The sequence below is a fragment of the Cuculus canorus genome, chromosome 19 (genome assembly GCF_017976375.1).
Source record: "Cuculus canorus isolate bCucCan1 chromosome 19, bCucCan1.pri, whole genome shotgun sequence".
NCBI lineage: Eukaryota > Metazoa > Chordata > Aves > Cuculiformes > Cuculidae > Cuculus > Cuculus canorus.
Genome location: NC_071419.1, coordinates 12,690,206 through 12,708,309, shown reverse-complemented (window position 1 = coordinate 12,708,309; position 18,104 = coordinate 12,690,206). Strand labels below are relative to the sequence as shown.

Here is an 18,104-nt window from a genome sequence, read left to right as displayed (position 1 = left end):
GTGCTGGTTTTGAGTTGGGGGCTGCTCCTCTTTATGTCCTGGGGAGGGCAGAGCAGGGCGCCACGGCCCTTCTCTCTCTCACACTTCCTGGTTCTCCTAAAACGTTCTCCTTCCTCGGGTCGCTCTGCCCCAGCAGCTCATCCTGTTGTCACCTTTCTCCCGGCCGCTCTGTCTGCTCTGACAGTTCCCAGGAACACACTCAGGCATTCCCTGCAGCCTGGCACCTGGGTGCCTGCATGTTTTCCTGGGAGCTTGCTCGGGGTGGCTGCACTCACTGTGGTGAGAGCAGAGGATGCAGCTCTCCACATCTTGCCCAGGCCTAAGAAAGGATGTTTGCTTTTTAAAACTCCAAAACGAGTCTAAGAGGCATTTTTTTTTGCTGGCGTTTTTGGTATCAGTAACTCCTGCCAGCTATCAGGGCGGCAGAGCCTTTAGCTCCTCATTAGGTTCAGGGCTTCGTGAAGCTGGAGAGGGGCTGTTCATAAAGGCTTGTGGTGACAGGACGAGGGGGAACGACTATAAACTGGAGAGGGGCAGATTTAGACTGGACGTTAAGAAGAATTTCTTATCCCTGAGAGTGGTGAGACACTGGAACAGGTTGCCAAGGGAAGTTGTGGATGCCCCATCCCTGGAGATGTTCAAGGCCAGGTTGGATGGGGCCTTGGGCAGCCTGATCCAGTGGGATGTCCCTGCCTATGGCAGGGGGGTTGGAACTAGATGATCTTTAATGTCCTTTCCAATCCAAACTATTTTATGATTCTATGATTCATCACCTGTAACAGTGACTTGGAAAGACAAATGCCACAGCCTGCAACATCCACACCCACACCCCCATATTTTGCTCCTTCTTTCCCCAACTGTAACTACTGAGCACAATGTTGGGGTCAGGGTCCTGGCTTGTTTCCCCTCCCAACTTCGGCACACTTTTGACCAATTGGTCCATCGTGCCGATGATGGCAGGAGGATCCCCCCTCACCAAGGGCTCCAAGCTTCCCACCCAGTAACCAGCTCGCTGGGTCAAAGACCAGGGGGTGTGATGATCTCCTGTTGTGGGATAAACACCTGGGTCCCAGTAGCCCTCAAACTCTTTTTCACTTAACAAAATCTAATCGACCCCCGTTAACGATAACCTCCAAACATATTCGGTCTCTGTCTCCTTAGGGATTCTGCCAAATACCCTTTCCAGTTTCGCCAGCTGTACAAGTGCCCAAGTTGGGGTCAGCATCCCGGCCACATCCCCTGCCAACTTCTTGCCCAGCCCCAGCCTTGTTGCTGGTGGGTCAGCATGAGAGACAGAGGCAGCCTTGATCCTGTGCCAGCAGCGTGCTGGGACGGTTACAACACCAGTCCGGTATAAGGGCTTGTGTGGTCATAGATCCAAAACATGGCCCTATGTGGGCTGCTATGGAGAAAATTAACCCCATCCCAGCTGAAACCAGTGCAGTGAAGCCCATCCGACTCCTCCCACCCAGTGACATGTGGCACAGAGGAGGGTCTGGGCACACTGGAGGGGCTGTTTCATCCTATGGGCCTTCGACCCCATCGCTTGGAACCGGCCAAGCGCAGCCAAGCGCCAAACCCCACCTGCCCAGACAAGTTCCCAGTAACAGCCAGTTGGTGCAGGGAGCAGATGGGCTGTATGGAATAGGACTGAGGAGGTAGGGGATGAGTGTTTCCCTGGACAAGAGCGGAAACCTCTCTCCTCCCTCAGCTGTGCTGTCTCCCTGCTTGTGTCATAATGCTCCTTCCAGTGATGCAGGCTGACATCACAAAGGGAACCCCCACATAAAAGGGAGGTCTCCCCAGCACCACTGGCACTTCCCGTCAGGGTCTTGGTGCTGCTCGACACTGCTCAGGGCTCCCCACTGCTGCCCTTTGGAGTTTTGGGCAAGAAGCTGCAAAGAGCATCCCTTTCCCTGACCTGACAGCAAGGAGCAAGCGTGATGGAGGGCTGCTGCACTGTCCCCATCAGCTCGGAGCTAAGAAGCTTGTTTCCCACCCTCCTGCACCTCTCCACCGTAGGTGAGGGTTTGGGGAGCTCCTTCACAAGGAGGAGCTCTGGGGCTGTCCAATGTCAAAGCCTGGGGCTGCTGGGCTGGCACAGGTTGGCTGGACAGGGCTGGGGCTGCTGTGAGAGCCCTCCCTGAGGCTCCCACCAGGCTTGAGGGACAACGCGGCAAGCAGGACTCCCAGGCCGCGGTGTTGGGGCTGCTCTGAGGCTCTCATGGTCCTCCTTCAAGTTGGGGCACCCGGGGCCAGCTCTGCCTGGGAGCGGGTACCTCTTGGGCTTCTGGCTCTGGAATGATAAGGGGTCCTGTGCCCTGGGAGCTGGCGTGTCCTACAGCTTCCACAGGGCTCTCATGGAAATGCCTGCACCCTTTACCTCAACCCTGTCTCCTCTGGGAGAACTACTGTTCCTTCCCATGGGATCCTCCTGTGCCACCAGGCTGAGAGATCGTGTTCCGGGCTCTGGGATGCCATGCTGTTGTGGCGGTGAAACGGCCAAGCTATGGTCCTGAGCCCTTCCCACATCCCTGTTTCCACCCCATCCCTGCCCGGGAGCAGAGTAGGGCTGGTAGCCTGAAGCTGGGGCCCAACCCAGCTCCGCAGCCAGAGCGGTGCTTATCTGAGCTGCTTGTGGGCACCTGCACTGGTGACCCCACTGGGCAAGGAGCTCGCCGAGGGGCTGAGAGCTGGCTGGCCTGGTGCCTGACACCTCTTTCCCTCGCTTTCCAGAGGTTGTGGACATCTGGGACGCTGTGTCTGCGTACATCCTGGAACAGCTGAAGCTGGACAAGGTGGGCTGGCCTCTTGGTTGCCCTTTCCCTTGCCAAGTCTGGGCCCTGGGGACTGATCCCTCCCTGAGCATCCTGGCAGCACACCAAGACAACCCTGTGCTTTATGGTCAGCCAGGAGAGGAACCAAGCCCAGACCTGGCCTGAGAAAGCTTTCGGCACACCACAGGGAGGACTTCCCTCTTCCCTGTGGCCAGAGCACTACTAACCACAAGCGTGCACCAGTGAGAAATGCTCAGCACCAGTGACAACCAGTGCACTCCCCCAGCAGCCTTTTTCTCTTTTTCCTGGGCAGGGGGTCCAGGTCGCAGGACTCGGCACTTTTGCTGTGCTCCGTGAGGAATTCTACATGAAAGGAGACGTGCATGTTGTTCGACGACCAGTCTTCCAGGTGGACATGGATCGCTTCAGCCTGGGCCCCACAGTGCTTATCCCTGGTGAGAAGGCAGCGGCCACCCTCCGCTTTCCCCCTCCACCTCTGGGGGGATGTGTGCTCTCTGCTCCTTGGAAAATGCTGGCAGGTGTCAAAAATTGCCTCCAAAGGTCACGGGAGGGCTTGAGCTTCCCCTAAACAAACGCCTGCCCAAGAACTGTTTCTGTAAACAACCTTTACTGTGGCATTTTGTTAGGAATCTTAGATGGAACCATGGCTGCTGAGGCGGTGATGATGTTCCTCCTCCTTGCAGGCGATGTCAAGATCAAGCTGCTGGACTACCGGTGGCTCTCGCGAGCCACCTCCTTCCCGATGAGCATCTTGGAGGGCTGTGTGCAAGAGACCATCCTCCTGTACTATTTCCAGCTGAGGAACAGGCAGCACATTGACTTCAGCTTCCGGGACATCGGCATTCTGTGCTGCGAAGGCGATGGCCTGTGCATGAGGTTTTATGCCGACTGCGTCTCCAGGCTGGAGAACAAGGCCAGGCATATCGCGCTGCTGCACACTGTAAGCTGCTCAGGTTTGGAGGGTGCTTCCAGGTCTCTGGGAAGCTCATGGAAGGGGCAGCGGCCCAGACCCCGTTGGCCAGCCTGGCCGTGGCAGCCCGGTCAAAAGCCTTTCCCCACGCTCACCCCACTGACTGCTCCACCTGCAAAGAAAGCTTCTGCTGCCTTTCTGGGTCCTTGTCCTGCAAAAAAGCCCAGCAGCATTACTGTGCGACCTCACTGTTCACTTTGCAGCTTCTCCAGAGCAGAGCAAGGGCTGCTGTTCATGGAGGAGGGTTTGGAAGGTGGGGATGGGGAAGTGACTTTCTCTTGGAGCAGGAGACAGGTCTGCTTCCTTTGGCAACCAAGAGAAAACTGCCTAGGACACCTCTAACAGCTCTGGTTCTTTGCAGAGCCTGTGGATGCCAGGAGCCGCTGTCTCCAATGGAGCAACCACCACTCGGGGGATGCGGGCTGCTCCGGACCGTGTGTTCCCGAGGTGCGTACATTTCCTCAGCAGCCCTTGACTCACCGAGCAGGCGGCCGCGCAGCCTCTGCTCAGGAGCGCTTGGTCAGCGTGAGACACTCGGTGTCGAGTCAGGGATCCGTCCTTGAGGGGCTGGGGGCTGCTCTGGGCTGATTTTGGGCTACACCTCTGTTCTGCTGGAGCGACTGGGCATCCTGATCCCGTTTCTCATGCCCAGCCTGCCGTCATTCCCATCAGAGAGAACCAGTGCACACAGAGAGGACTTTAAGCTGCACCTTATGGCTGGGGGAGACCCCTGATACAACCTGTGCACGGCCACAAAGCGAAAGGAAAAGGAGGATTAGCGGTGGGAAGCCGCAGAGGGCAGGGGTCGCCCTTCCTCATTCTCATGTCCTTGTTTACTTTCTAGGTTCCAGATCATTGTTACCAGCAGATCGGGGGCCACGGCTCCTAAGAAGCTGCTGAAGAAGCGTGAGAGGTTCTGCCTCCCTGTGCTGCCCAGCCAGCGTCCAGGCATGAGGGAGCAAGAGATGGGGAAGAAGACTTCTGCCATGTGAGACCATGTTCATCCCTTGTGGGAAGGGATAAAAGGGATCCTGGCACCCATGTAGGAGAGACATCCCCTTTGGCCACTGCGGCAGGGCCACTGGTCCCTGACAACACCTGCTCCACGGATCTGAGGAGCTCCTCTGCCCCATTGCAGCCTGCTTCCCGGGGAAGGCGGCAGGTGCTGAGAGCTCCCCACATGGCTCTGCTTGCCCTCAGAGCAGAGCTGAGGTGTGGTCCCCTCCCAGCCACGCCAGGGGGCTCAGCAAAGGCTCTCCCTCGCCCTGGAAAGGGCCCCACCTCCCCCACCTCTTTTGCCGGCCCCGGGAATCTAGAGGGAAGCGGGAGATCAAAGTCCCCCCAAGCTCATGCTGACTCCTCTGGTGTCTCTCGGCAGTGTGCTCCCCCCGTGCCCAGGCAGCTCCCCCAGGACGAAGGAGCTGGGCAAGCAGGAGGCAGCTCCTCTGGGCAAGCCCAGCACTGCCCTCCCGGCCGCACAATGCTGCAAGAAAGCGCTGCAGGTACGTGCTCTGCCCGGCTGCAACTGCCGTGCTGTGCGGGACTCGCCAAGAGCCTCCTTGTGCAGAGAGCCCACCTGAAAGGATCCCTTGGCTCATTGACACCTCCCTGTCACCTTCAGATCTTCTTCATGGAAAGGAAGGTGCTAACACTCCTCCCACCTGGTTTTGCCCCACCTCGTCCCCAGGTGGTCATGAAACACTTGATTCTGGCCATGGGCTATGGAAAAGGGGCAAGTCCTTCCTAGGTCATTGTCACGGGAGGTCTTTGGTCACTCGGCCGTCTTTGCCAAGCGCTGAGGAGCCCGGCGTGACCCCACAGCCCCTGATCTGTCAGGGGCAAAGCGCTGCCAAGCGACCAACTGAGGCGAGGCTCACGGGTCGAACCCGAAGGAAACCCCTCCGGGAGCGAGGACCAGTCCGGCTCACTACCATATTTCCGTCCCCACCAGGAGGTCTGGCAGCTGTCTGCGCAGCACGAGCAAGTGAAGGGCCCGTGGAAGGAGTGGCGACAGCGAGAAGAGGCGGAAGGAGTGGCATGGGAAGCCTGGTCTGCAGGGAAAGTGGAAGAGCCGCCCCAGGTACGGGCAGCCATTGCCAGCGCTGAGAGAAGCAGAGCCCCTCTCTGCCCAGCAGCCAGGGCAGCGGGGCTGCAGCACCTGGGGGCACTGCTGACACCCAGCTGCAGGGCAGGGCTTTGCCTGCTCATCTGCGTGGGGTAGAGACTGGCAGCAGGATCCAAGGGGCAAAAGCCGCCATCAGCTTTGAGGAGCAAACGGCGTTGAGGCTCCCAGCTCCCGCTGCAGGCTGCTTTCAAGACAGTCTCTGGGGACCAGCACCTCTGTTCCGCATCTGGTTTGCTGAGAGAGTCTCCTTCTTGCCAGGCACTCGGCACTGGAGGCACTTGGACTCCCCACCCTCCAGCCCAGCCCAGGGGAATGGAGGAAACCAAGTTCCATAGGAAGATTAAAGTTCGTCTCCCAGCAGAGGCGATAGTGGCAGCCCCCAGGCTGGGGAAACTCCAACCTGGGTAAGTGTGCAGAGCCAAGACCCGCAGAGATGTCCAGGACCCCGGTCCCTGTGTCCTGGCGTGGCACAGGATATCCTCTGATGGCTCCGAACATGGGCAAAACCTGGTTGCGCACCCATAGCCAGGCACAAAGCTCACAGCAGGGTGGAAGGGTGGGCAGACATGGGACCGGGTGGGCAGAGGGCCGAGAGGCAGAGGCGTCTCTGCCGGAGGCTGTGGGATGACATTTTCCTCTTGTTGCAACAGCCTTTCCCCACGAGCCGTCCAGGTCCTGGAAAGGCTGGAGCCATATCACGAACAACGCGGCATATACGAGAGTTTGGTTGCGATCAACAGATGGAAGCTGGAGCAGCAGAGTCAGCTCCCCGGGTAACTCTCTCCATGAAGGGATGGTGCTTCCGGCGGCTGCAGGGCCCAACCCTCCACTGAGGGAGCCCTGGAAGAAAGAAGGCATTTCTCGCTTGGCTCTTGTGAGACAGAAGCAGGTTCTGCGTTTTTGGGGCAACGTAAGGAGTTTCTTCAACGGCAATAAAGCTCAGCCCCTTGCAGCAAGAGTGGGGAGACCTCTAAGATCCTGAGCTTGCCGGGCAACAGCCTGAACTTGTTCAGTCTATGTTGTTCTATTTGTTCAAAGTGTTTCTTTAAATACTTTCTTAAATTTGTTGTTGTTGTTGTTAATATCCTGTAATGGCTGATCCGCAGACACATTGATGGTCAGTGCTCTATTAAAATCTTGAGGGGTCCTCCCTCCATATTTTAACAAAGCCTTTCTCAGTCTTCTACAATAATCAATGGAGTGTTCGTTATTTTTATCCAAATTAAATTACACGTAGCATTGGACTTTGTCATGGCTGGCAAAGATGCAAGTTTAATTCCGGCAGTTTGCCATAAAAAAACCCAAACCAAATCCAGCAGATTTGCACGAAGGAAAAGAAAAAAGAAAACCAGTTGCATTTTGAAAAGAAAGGAAAGAAAGGCAGGGCATTCCCACACATCCACTGCCCACTGGCTGCACTCCAGAAAGATAAAAGCAACAACTGATACAGAGAGAAATAATTTACTCAAATTGCTGTGTCTTTCTCCTTGAAAATTTCACAGCTGATTTATCTCAAACATTCTTGACATTAGGAATTCTTTGCGGTCCCCACTGCCTTTAGTAAAGATTGGCTGAACTTGTTGACATAAATGAACACCACACTTTCTAACCTTTTCTAATTCCCTCATTAAAGATGTCCTTTTATTTTTACCATGTATTTATTTTAAAATCTTGCTCTCTGCAGCCTTCCTGTTCAAAGTTCCCAGGTAAATTCACCTGTCTGCTGGCTAAATGGACGTTTGAGGGGAAGGATCCTGAGAGATGTCCGGAAGATCTCCGTATTTCAGGGAGATCTCTGCTCCACTCTCAACTAAGGTTCTTCAAAATACTTGAAGCCCTTGGCCGTCATTTCACTCAGATTTATTACACTGGACTATCTTCCCAGTTTCTTTCCACGGACATAAGTCAGAAAGCAGCTCCCAATGCTCCCTTTCCCCTGGAACAACTGATCCACCCACAGGGGCCACCACGCTCAGACAGGGAGTCCCGTTGAGGAGGTGCCGTAGGCCGAGTTACCCCTGGGTCTTTGGGTTTAGAATGTTTGCACTTGCCAATCATTTTCGGTGGGATACTCACTATTACACCCTCGAGCTGCAAAAGCTATTAAATTTGTGTTCTGAATGTTAGTTTGGAATGCATCTTGCATAAAAGAATCTGAACTCAGAATTAAAACATTTTTCAGAGTGTCCATCATCCAAGTTTGCCCCCAACGCTCCCTGATGGCACAAACACACCAGCCGAGAGAGCGGGGGTTCCCCTGACTTCAGTGTAAACATTTCAGTTATGTCATTTGCTTTGTTCTCTGCCAGGACCTCACTGCACACCTGCTCCCGCACTCACCAAATTCACTTTCTTATGACTTACTCGTCCCTTCCTTTTCTTGTATTTATACTGCACAACCCACTCTGCAGCTCTTGCAGCTGTGGGCTCATAAGCCTCCAAGTTATCGGCAAACAACTGACTCTGACACTGTAACATTACAATTTGATTCTGCAAATCAGATGTCTGTCATTGTAGCAACAACCATTCTATTTGTTGGTGTTGTCTGTGATGTGCCTTTAAGAAGATCCACACTTTCCTTTTTTATTATGTAGTTTCTGCATACATTTTAGCACATAGAATCATAGAATCATTAGGTTGGAAAAGACCTCTTAGATCATTGAGTCCAGCCATTCATTCCTATCTGCCACTAAGCCATGTCCTTGAGTACTTTGTACTCCAGAGGCAGAATAACCTCTCTGGACCTGCTGGCCATGCCATTTCTAATACAAGCCAAGACGCCACTGGCCTTCTTGGCCACCTGGGCACACTGCTGGCTCATGTTCAGTTGGCTGTCAATCGACACCCCGGGGTCCTTCTCCGCCAGGCAGCTTTTGAGCCTCTCTTCCCCTAACCTGTAGCTGCACAGGGCTGTTGTGCCCCAAGTGCAGCACTCGGCATTTGGCCTTGTTAAACCACATGCCAGTGGTCTCCGGCCATTGGTCCAGCCTGTTCAGATCCCTTTGCAGAGCCTCCCTACCCTCCAGCAGATCAACACTTCCTCCCAGCTTAGTGTCGTCAGCGAACTTGCCAAGGGTGCACTCAATGCCTTCATCCAGGTCATTGATAAAGATATTGAACAGGACTGGACCCAGCACTGAGCCCTGGGGGACAGCAATTCTGACCGGTCTCCAGCTGGAGACCCCCTGATTTTCTCTCTGCATAATCTCACTGTATCCCGCTACTCCTCCTAAGGTGCCTGCCCCTTCTGCCGAACCTCATAGACTTCCTTCTTTTTTTTTTGATGTCCACCCAGACATCTTTGGCCTTTCAACCAAGCTGTTTATTTTCCTCACCAGCTCATTTTCTGGCACATGGGGACAGCTTGCTCTTGTGCTGCCAGGATTTCCTTCTTGAAGAGCACCCAGCCCTCTTGGGCTCCCTTGCCCTTAAGGACTGTCTCCAATGAACTCTATCAACCAGCATTCTGAACAGTCCTAAGTCTGCTCTCTGGAAGTCCAAGGTGGCCCTTTCACTAACCCCTCTCCTCACCTCACCCAGAAATGAGAATTCCACCATCTCATGATCGCTGTGCCCCAGGTGTCCTCCAACCATCACGTCTCCCCCAAGGCCTTCTCTGTTCACAAACAGCAGGTCCAGGAGGGCACCTTCCAGCTCACTCACCAGTTGTGTTAGCAAGTTGTCTTCCACGCACTCCAGGAATCTCCTAGACTGCTTCCCCTCTGCTTTACTGTACTTCCAGCAGACATCTGGTAGGTTAAAGTTTCCCACAAGGCCAAGAGCTAGTGATCATGAGACTTCTCCCAGTTGCTTGTAAATTAACTCATGAGCTTCTTCTTCCTGGCTGGGTGGTCTATAGCAGACTCACCATGATATCTGCCTTATTGGGTGTTCCACTGATTTTTACCTATAGACAGTCAACCCTATCATTGCTATCATTGAGTTCAAGGCTGTAAAAACACTCTCTAACATACAGGGCAACCCCACTACCTCCCCTTCCTTGCCTGTCCCACCTGAAGGGTGGGAATCTCCTAGACCGCTTCCCCTCTGCTTTACTGTACTTCCAGCAGACATCTGGTAGGTTAAAGTTTCCCACAAGGCCAAGAGCCAGCGATCTCAAGACTTCTCCCAATTGTTTGTAAAAAAGCTTGTCAGCCTCTTCTTCCCAGCTAGGTGGTCTATAACAGACTCCCATTACCATATCTGCCTTTTTGTGGGCTCCACTGATTTTTACCCACTGGTTAAACCTTCTGCACCTGTTCTTTCCACTGTTTGCACAGCCCTCCCACTCAAGCCCACTCCAGTGCTCACGAGCTATTGGGGAGGACTAAGCTTCAAAAGCACAGAAAGGACTGAGCTTCCAGCAAAGGGCACTCAACACTGTCACCCCTTCCCTCTGCCTTACACAAACACATGCTGGAGGACCTCAGGTGGGACCTCAGCTCCTGGAAACACAGTAGCCTTGCTCAGCACTTCCCACCACAAAAGAGCTGCAAATGGACCCAGAGCCAGCTTCAGCCACCCTTCCAGGGCAGGTTCCCAGATCTTATTCTCTAGCTGGATACAAAAGAGTCTGTCCAGCAACGTGTGTGGTACCAAGACACTACAGCAATCCCAAGCCAAGCCTTCAACAGGTGGGCATCACGTAAATCACCAGCAGGTGCCCTTATCTTCCATTTCCCCTTTTTTCCATTAGCATTTGAAGATGGTGGTGGATCTCCATCTACTGGTGGATGGAGACAGTTCACACAGATCATGTGATGTTTTGTTCGATTATAAATTATTACTAGAACTGATTAAAGGATCTCTTCTTTCTGGACTCCTGCTCCTGGACTCATCTCCACAGCTGATGCAGGGGAAGAGAGCGTAGTGCTACCTCCTCACTGGAGGGACCGACCAGAGCCAGTGGAAGCAGAGTATTCCTTCTGTTGTTTCTAACAGTCCCAGGTTTATTGCGCAGACGTACAGCAAGGGCAGCTCCAGCCCTGCAACACTGAATCCAGACCTTGTGGTTGAGAAAAGAGGTGATGCGCCCAAAAGACCACAGGAGGTCAAAAATGCGCTAAGAAATAAAGCTGAGTTTTTGCATCCCCCCATTCGCTAGTTCTGTCCCTGCTTACTTCTCCTTTTCGAGCAGATAAGAGCATGGTTGTCTGAGCAGAGAAGCACACACAGAAAGTCCCGTAGTCACTTCCCCAGCCGAGGTGCTCTTCTGGTTTTCCCCAACTACTGGTCAGATTGACATGCCCTCAGCAGGAGCAAGGTCCAGCTGCATCTCTCCCTCGTCAGCTGTTGATGCTGGTGTCCACCACGAACTTCTCAGAGAGGCCCGAGGTGCTGCCACAGACAGCTCTGCAGAACCACAGAACCTCTGCAAACTTAGGAGCTGGTGCTGACATCCTCAGCTTTAACCTAACTAAGAGTTCTGAATCCACTTTTCTCCGCTTCGCACCATCTTCTCCCTTTACTGCATTCCTTTACCATTTGAATTCAATTTGAGAACAACACCGACCATAGAATCATGGAAAGTTTTGGGTGAGAAAGGACTTGAAAGCCCATCCAGTCCCAATGCCCTGCCATGGCCATGGACCATGGATCCCCGCACTCCATCAGGGGGCTCCAAGCCCCATCCAACCTGGCCTTGAACACCTCCAGGGATGGGGCAGCCACCACTGCTCTGGGTAACCTGGGCCAGAGCCTTCCCACCCTCACAGCAAAACATTCCTTCCCAAGATCTCATCTCAATCTCCTCTCGGTTCAGAACCATTCCCCTCATCCGACCCCTGCACTCCCTGATCAAGAGCCCCTCTCCAGCTTTCCTGGAGCCTCTTTCAGCCAGGCAGGGAAATCATCTCACTGTGGTTTTATCCTTTCAGCTTGTGGGATGCTGGGGCAGAAAAGATTAATCCAAGCCACTTTGTAACAGTGCTCGTGGTGGTGCTGCTGTTACCTCATGCCGGTGCTGCTGTTACCTCGTGCCACCAGGCTGATGTGAAGGGGTGACTTGAGACACCAGCTGACCCCGCCACAAGCCAAGGGCACAGGGAGGCAAGGGGCTCGCAACACCACTCTCTCATGGGCAACGCTTTGTTGTGGTTTGAGCTACAGCAGGATCCGTTTTTCACTTCAGCTCACTCTCATCTAAGTCACTTCATTTTCTGAAAGTTCATTGCCTGTTTTTCACACAGTGTTTCCCTCTACCAGTGATCACACGGGGCACTGGGATGCAGAAAGGCCTGCTTGCACTGATCCGTACAGCAACCAAGGCCATCCTGGAGCTGCTGGGGAAGGGCTGCACCTGCAGGGAGGGGCGGACAGGACAGGTGACCCCCAAACTGACCAGCAGAGATTCCATCCATGCACGTCACACTTGGTATAAGCTGAGAGATCACGAGGGTCTCGCTCTCTTCTGCAATGGCCAACGTCCAGTGAGGACCTCATCTATCTGTTCCTAAATCCAGTTCCTGAGCCCAGCTCCCTCCCAGCCTCGGACCCTTTCCCTCATGTCTCTTCTGCAACATCTGTACAGTCATCGAGGGGTGGGGTGGGGGCACAAGGTCAAATATTTGTACAGACTTTATTACTACTTTATTACTAATGTTAATGTTGTTATTATTATTTCATTAAAGCTGTAGCTTTAGTTTCCAACCCACAAATCTTTTTCCTCCCATCCTCCTTTTCCTTGGGATGGTGGTGGGGGGGTGGAATTTGGGATCCCTACCACTCGGTTTGGGCTGCTGAGATTCGCCAGGCCGGGGCTACACAGTGACACAATTTTCTGTACGTTTAACTAAAGATTTATTACCGACTCTGCTGACAGAGCACGAAGGATGAAGAAACACAGCAGCCAGGGCTGATGTGGAAAAAAACCACTAGACTTTATTCCCAAATGACATTTATAAAAACAAAGACACAGTGGAGGATGTGGGAGTGCACGGCCTGTGGGGCACAACAAGGCCAGGTCCATGTCGTTGGCACCTGTGAAGCAAGTGGTCAACAGAGGGATGAGAGGCAGAGGAGGCAGCTCCTGGTCATGCCCAGCCACAGCGAGCCTGCCGCGTCGCTCAGAGCCTCCACCTGCCGCGGATAGCCGGGCCACTTCCCGGGCTCTGTTCTCCAAGGCCCCGGCCTCCGTTTGGGTGCTGCTCTAACTCCCAGCTCCTCCTTGCAGTGCCCTGACTTCCTCGCCAGTCTCTCAGCTGCTCCCTCTTGGAGTGCTCCCTCTCACCGTGACCTCCTCCTTTGAGCGGTCTCCTGAACTGCTCTGCAGTGCCAGGCTTTATACACCCTTTATACACCCTCGTTAGCAACTGCCCCGGTGCTTGGCCACTTCTCAGGATCCCACAGCTGCAGCAATTAAGATGTTCTCAGCTGCCCTATCATTCTCTCTTGTTTACAACACACAATTTTCTGACATTTACAACTTTACATCATTTTACATTTTACATCATTTTACAATATTACATCATTTACAACATTTACATTTCCCTACATCACATCCATCCACCCTCCCAGCAGCTTCAGTTCAGTGCCAGGACTCCAGGACATGAAGTTCAACCGCCGGTCTGGACTTTGCATCGGACTGGCATGTGGAAACAGACCCTGCGCTCCCAGCACATGGGCTCGTACCTGGAGGGCATCTCAGCAGAAATGCCATGCTCACCTCTTCCTCAAGCTCTGACCAGTGAACAGAAACTCCTGGTCCACGAAATGCACAAGAGAAGTTCCCAGACCACCTCTGTTCTCCGCAGACTCCCAAGATTGGCTTTTCTAGTCCACATGGTGCCTGCAGTCTCAGTCCCACCTACCCTTGAAGCAGGCACCAAAGGTCCTTCTAGCAAGGACCTGGTGCCTTTCTGTCACCCAAGCTCCAGCACGTGGCCTCACCACGAGTGCCTGGGGAACACAGCAAGCCCAGAAGAAACACAGTTCTGATCCGCAGCAGCTCAGCTAACGCAATCCTCAGCTCGGTGCAGAAAACATGTTCCCTCTCAGATCTGTTTAATCCTCAAGCGGATACCTTCTTACCCCCAAACAGATAAACAAACCCAAAGGATCTTCTTTCATACCACAGCACCACTGGAGTACACACAACTCCACATCCCACTTCTGTTGTGTCCCAGCTCCATGGTTGTCGCTCTGCAGATCCAGAGTCAGATCACAGAAGGACAGAATCATAGAATAGTTTGGGTTGGAAAGGACCTTAAAGATCACCCAGTTCCAACCCCCCTCCCATGGGCAGGAATACATTCCACTAGATCAGGCTGCCCAAGGCCCATCCAACCTGGCCTTGAACACCTCTAGGGATGGGGCAGCCACAGCTTCCCTGGGTAAGCTGGGCCAGGGCCTCACCACTCTCATGGCGAAGAAATCCTTCCTTATGTCTAGTCTAAATCTGCCCCTCTCCAGTTGCAGCTGGCTCCTTGGGCCCTTCTCCTGACAGCCAAATACACACCTTGTGACCTTTGTCCAACTCATCGCTGTGATGCTGGTGGTGGCTGGCTCTCACGGAAGACACACACACATGTACTAGTGCTGTTTGCACTGCTGTTGCAGTCCATTTCATTCCGCTGGTCTAAAGTCTCCAAACTGATACAGGTCAAAAAAATGGCCACTCTCCTTTCTCCAGCTTGAAAAGCTTCCCTTATTTTCTGTCTTCTGCTACTCGAGGCTTTGCTTCACTGACATCGGCAGGACCCAGCCGAGATGTGACGATATTTGCTGGGCACATTACTGCTGAGCAGGAGGTTTCTGGTGCAAATAAATCAGTTAAAAGCACACCAGCAACTCTGAGGAATGAGAAGATGCAGATGGCCCCTGGAGATGTGGCTGAGCTGGCCACCTTTGTGCCATTCAGTGCATATCATGCCAGCTCCTAATCCCTTGTGATTCCTGGTGAAAACACTCCATGCTCCTCCGCCACGTCTCAGTCACAGCTTACCACAGACACTCCCTTTCGCGTTCCCACAGCACAGAGACGTTGGGCTATACAGGACACCAAATCTGTCTCCAAGAGCTTGAGACAAGGTCCCCAGGTCTAGCGCTGTGCAGAAGAACTGCCTTCAGGCTGCAATGTGAAGGTCCATTGGACTTAAACACTGTACAAATATTTCTTGGTGGACAGATGGATGATCCTTGCTCCAAGAGCTTACAGTGTACAAGAACAGAGCCACAGCTCCACCACCGTAGTCATTACACATATTTACATCCACAAACATTTGGTCCCAGTAGAACATAAGTTTCAGTCACATGGCTCAGCAATCAGCTGATCCGGGGGCAGGGACATAACTGCTCCTCTCTTCTCTGATTTGCAGTGCCAGACAGTTTCTAGCCACTATCCTTTCCACCTCAGGTTTCAATGTGCAGCCTCAGCTGCACCCTCCTCTGCAGCGTGGGACACCCTCCTCTGGCCCATGGAAGAAAATACAGGATCCAAAGGAAGTCCTTTCCTGGCTGCCAGAGCCTGGGGCCGATGAGGGTGTCCCACGTTGCGAGGAGGTGACAGGTGATGGGCCAGGCAGGGATACAAGTGAGATGCTGGATGATACCGGGCCCAGCTCTCCCTTGTTTCAGCCTCATCAGCTGTTGGCACTGTGCTCCTCACTGTCTTTGCAGCAGTATGAGAAGGGGGCAGGCAGACCCCCCTGCCTTTGAGCCCCCCAAGCTGAGGCTGCCAGCGAGAAATCCAGACTGCTGTGATGCTGGGACATGTGCCTGACAAAGCTTTTCTGAGAGGAGATATGAGTCAGTTAGGGCAGCACCTCTGAGTGGCCTCAGCTGCCTCTCCAAAACCCTGCCAGCTGCTTCCACCCAGGTGTGCCCCAAGTGAGATGCCAGGAGACCCAGCCAGAAACCCAACAGAGCACCCCTGGTCCTGCAAGGCTGCCAGACAGGTGCTTTAAGGCTTTGAAATATAAGGTGACCCCGAGGCTCACCAAGCACACCAAACCCCTCTCCTTCATACTGCACAGACCACTGCCCCCAGACAGGCCATTCCCCATGGGTGCACGGGGAAGCAGGAGAGGACAATGTTTCTGTGGAGGATTTGGAAAGCATCTTCAAGGGAATTTAGGTCCCTCCAGGATCATTTGCTTTTAACAGCAAACAGACAAAGGCTGCTAAGTGTCCTAATTACATCTGTTAAAGACCTTAGCTAGGAAAAACATACCTTTGGTAAGTCCCTTCTCCATTTTTAACCATGTTATTTATCCATCCATCCATCCATCCATCCAACCATCCAAGAAATTAGAGACCAAGAGTATGATTAAATGAACAACAGTGCATCACTTAGCTCTTCCCTTTCTCCTTCCCCCACATTCCTTATTCACTCCTGATGCCCCATAGACAGTTACAGTTTAGGTGATTCTCTGCAAAGCCTCACAGGAGGCAGGCAGCTCAGCCCAGAAGCTGATTGTCCCTCCTAGGCTCCAGGCTCTCTGCAACATCCTCCAACTCATCCAGGATTTCGGAGAAGGATGGCCTCTTAAATGCTTCCACCTACAACGAGAAGGAAAAGCTGAAGAGGACAGACTGGATGCAAGGTAGGTACTATGTAGCAGCTCTGCTGAGTCCCCGAGGGCTGGGCAACAGCACTCATCCATCACTGGCACTGGTCTGAGCCCCATGCCCGCTGGTGGAGCCTTCTGGCATCAACACTTGGTGATCCAGGCCTGGGCTGCTGCAAACGAGCAGCCACAGGAAGAGTCCAATGGTGTGGTACAGCACAAGCAAATGCAGTGAGATGTTGGAAACCAGCCTGGTATGCCCTGACCTAGAGAGGTTGTGGGAACTGCTCATCCCAAAGCCCACCCAAGCAGTGTGGGCAGACAGTGTGCAGGAAAAGGCTGCAGGTAGGCAGCAGGAGGGAGAAGGATCATTCCCTGGGCTTTTTTGTGGCAGTCAGGATCTCACTGACTTGTCTCCTTGATGCACCTCATCTTCAGTAGGCTGGGATCCCGTAGCCCTTCCAGCACCATCCGGGTGCAGCCAAAGTGAGGGACATGGCTCAGGGTACCCCCATCCTGCACCCGCTCCGTGCCACCCCGGGTCTGCCCTTTATGCCTGACCCCATGGAGCCACCGGGAGAGCTGCACCAGAAACTCCGCCAACCTGCACAGCACACAAGGGAAGAGAAGAACATCCCCAAAGGGCCATTTCTGCCTGAAGCCCGTTATTATATCAACTTGCATTAGGAAGCTGTCTGTCAGAGATACAAGATTTGAACACACATAAACCTAAGCTGGTTGCTGACGAATCACTGTTTTAACCCAGGACAAGTTATTGACTCATCCTCGGGACCCATGCAAGGATTTACTTCCATTTGCCACCTAGGAATCAGGTGCATCGTGATCACCCAGCTTCTCTACTTTCTGCCCGATTTCTGCTTTTGTTTTTCTTTTCCTTTCAGAGATTTACTTGAATCATCATTTTCACAGAATCATAGAAATTACAGAATGGTTTGGGTTGGAAGGGACCTCAAAGCCCATTCAGTCCCACCCCCCGCCATGGGCAGAGACACCTCCCACTGGATCCGGTTGCTTCAAGCCCCATCCAACCTGGCCTGGAACCCCTCCAAGGATGGGGCAGCCACCACTGCTCTGGGCAACCTGGGCCAGGGCCTCCCCACCCTCACAGCAAAACTTTTATCCCTAAGTTCTTGTCTCAATCTCCCCTCTTTCAGCTTCAAACCGTTCCCCTCATCCTACCCCTGCACTCCCTGATCCAGAGCCCCTCCCCACCTTTACCTGGAGCCCCTTTCAGTACTGGAAGCTGCTCTAAGGTCTCCCTGCAGCCTTCTCTTCTCCAGGCTGAAAAATCCCAACTCTCAGCCTGTCCTTGTATGGGAGGTTCTCCAGCCCTTGGATCATCTCCGAGGCCTCCTATGGACATGCTCCAACAGCTCCATGTCCTTCCCTTGCTGAGGACTCCAAAACTGAATGTGGGGCACCAAGTGGGGTCTCACCAGAGCGAAGCAGAGGGGCAGAATCCCCTCCCTCCCTGCTGGTCCCACTGCTTTGGATGCAGCCCAGGACACGGTTGGCTTTCTGAGGTTTCTTGCCGCTTTGCCTCCTGAGGCTTTGGGCAGCATAGGGAGGCCCCCACCTTTTACCATTACCTTTTATGCTAAAGCGAGAAATGTTGGAGAACTGCACTACGATGATATCTGTAGTGCCAGGGCTGGTAACAGCGAGGGAGTGCCCTCCAGAGAGGA

At 53.4% G+C, this 18,104-nt stretch overlaps 2 protein-coding genes across 3 annotated transcripts in view; one reads left to right on the top strand and one right to left on the bottom strand.

The window, feature by feature from the left end:
- The first annotated feature begins 1,835 nt into the window (after positions 1 to 1,835).
- On the top strand, positions 1,836 to 6,992 carry LOC128854106 (coiled-coil domain-containing protein 81-like). The gene is made up of 9 exons (XM_054084304.1): positions 1,836 to 2,022; positions 2,737 to 2,798; positions 3,091 to 3,232; positions 3,482 to 3,738; positions 4,130 to 4,215; positions 4,613 to 4,756; positions 5,147 to 5,270; positions 5,720 to 6,297; positions 6,544 to 6,992. The coding sequence occupies exons 1-8, from the start codon at positions 1,944 to 1,946 to the stop codon at positions 5,987 to 5,989; spliced, it is 1,164 nt and encodes a 387-aa protein (XP_053940279.1). The 5' UTR covers positions 1,836 to 1,943; the 3' UTR covers positions 5,990 to 6,297; positions 6,544 to 6,992.
- Positions 6,993 to 16,108: 9,116 nt separating this feature from the next.
- The window catches only part of LOC104059113 (dual specificity testis-specific protein kinase 2-like), a 37,765-nt gene continuing 35,769 nt past the window's right edge, over positions 16,109 to 18,104 (bottom strand). For both annotated transcript variants that reach the window (XM_054084288.1, XM_054084287.1), the window contains exon 9: positions 16,109 to 16,390. In XM_054084288.1, coding sequence (XP_053940263.1) covers positions 16,289 to 16,390 — 102 coding nt within the window. In that variant the 3' untranslated portion in view covers positions 16,109 to 16,288. The remainder of the gene's footprint in view (positions 16,391 to 18,104) is intronic.

What these genes read in the sequence shown, in the direction of transcription:
- LOC128854106 (XM_054084304.1), top strand. Translation starts at nt 1,944, where the DNA reads ATGGAGGGCTGCTGCACTGTCCCCATCAGCTCGGAGCTAAGAAGCTTG. An exon ending in ATATCGCGCTGCTGCACACT is followed by an intron (nt 3,739 to 4,129) that starts GTAAGCTGCTCA and finishes GGTTCTTTGCAG; the next exon opens with AGCCTGTGGATGCCAGGAGC. An exon ending in GCTGCAAGAAAGCGCTGCAG is followed by an intron (nt 5,271 to 5,719) that starts GTACGTGCTCTG and finishes CGTCCCCACCAG; the next exon opens with GAGGTCTGGCAGCTGTCTGC.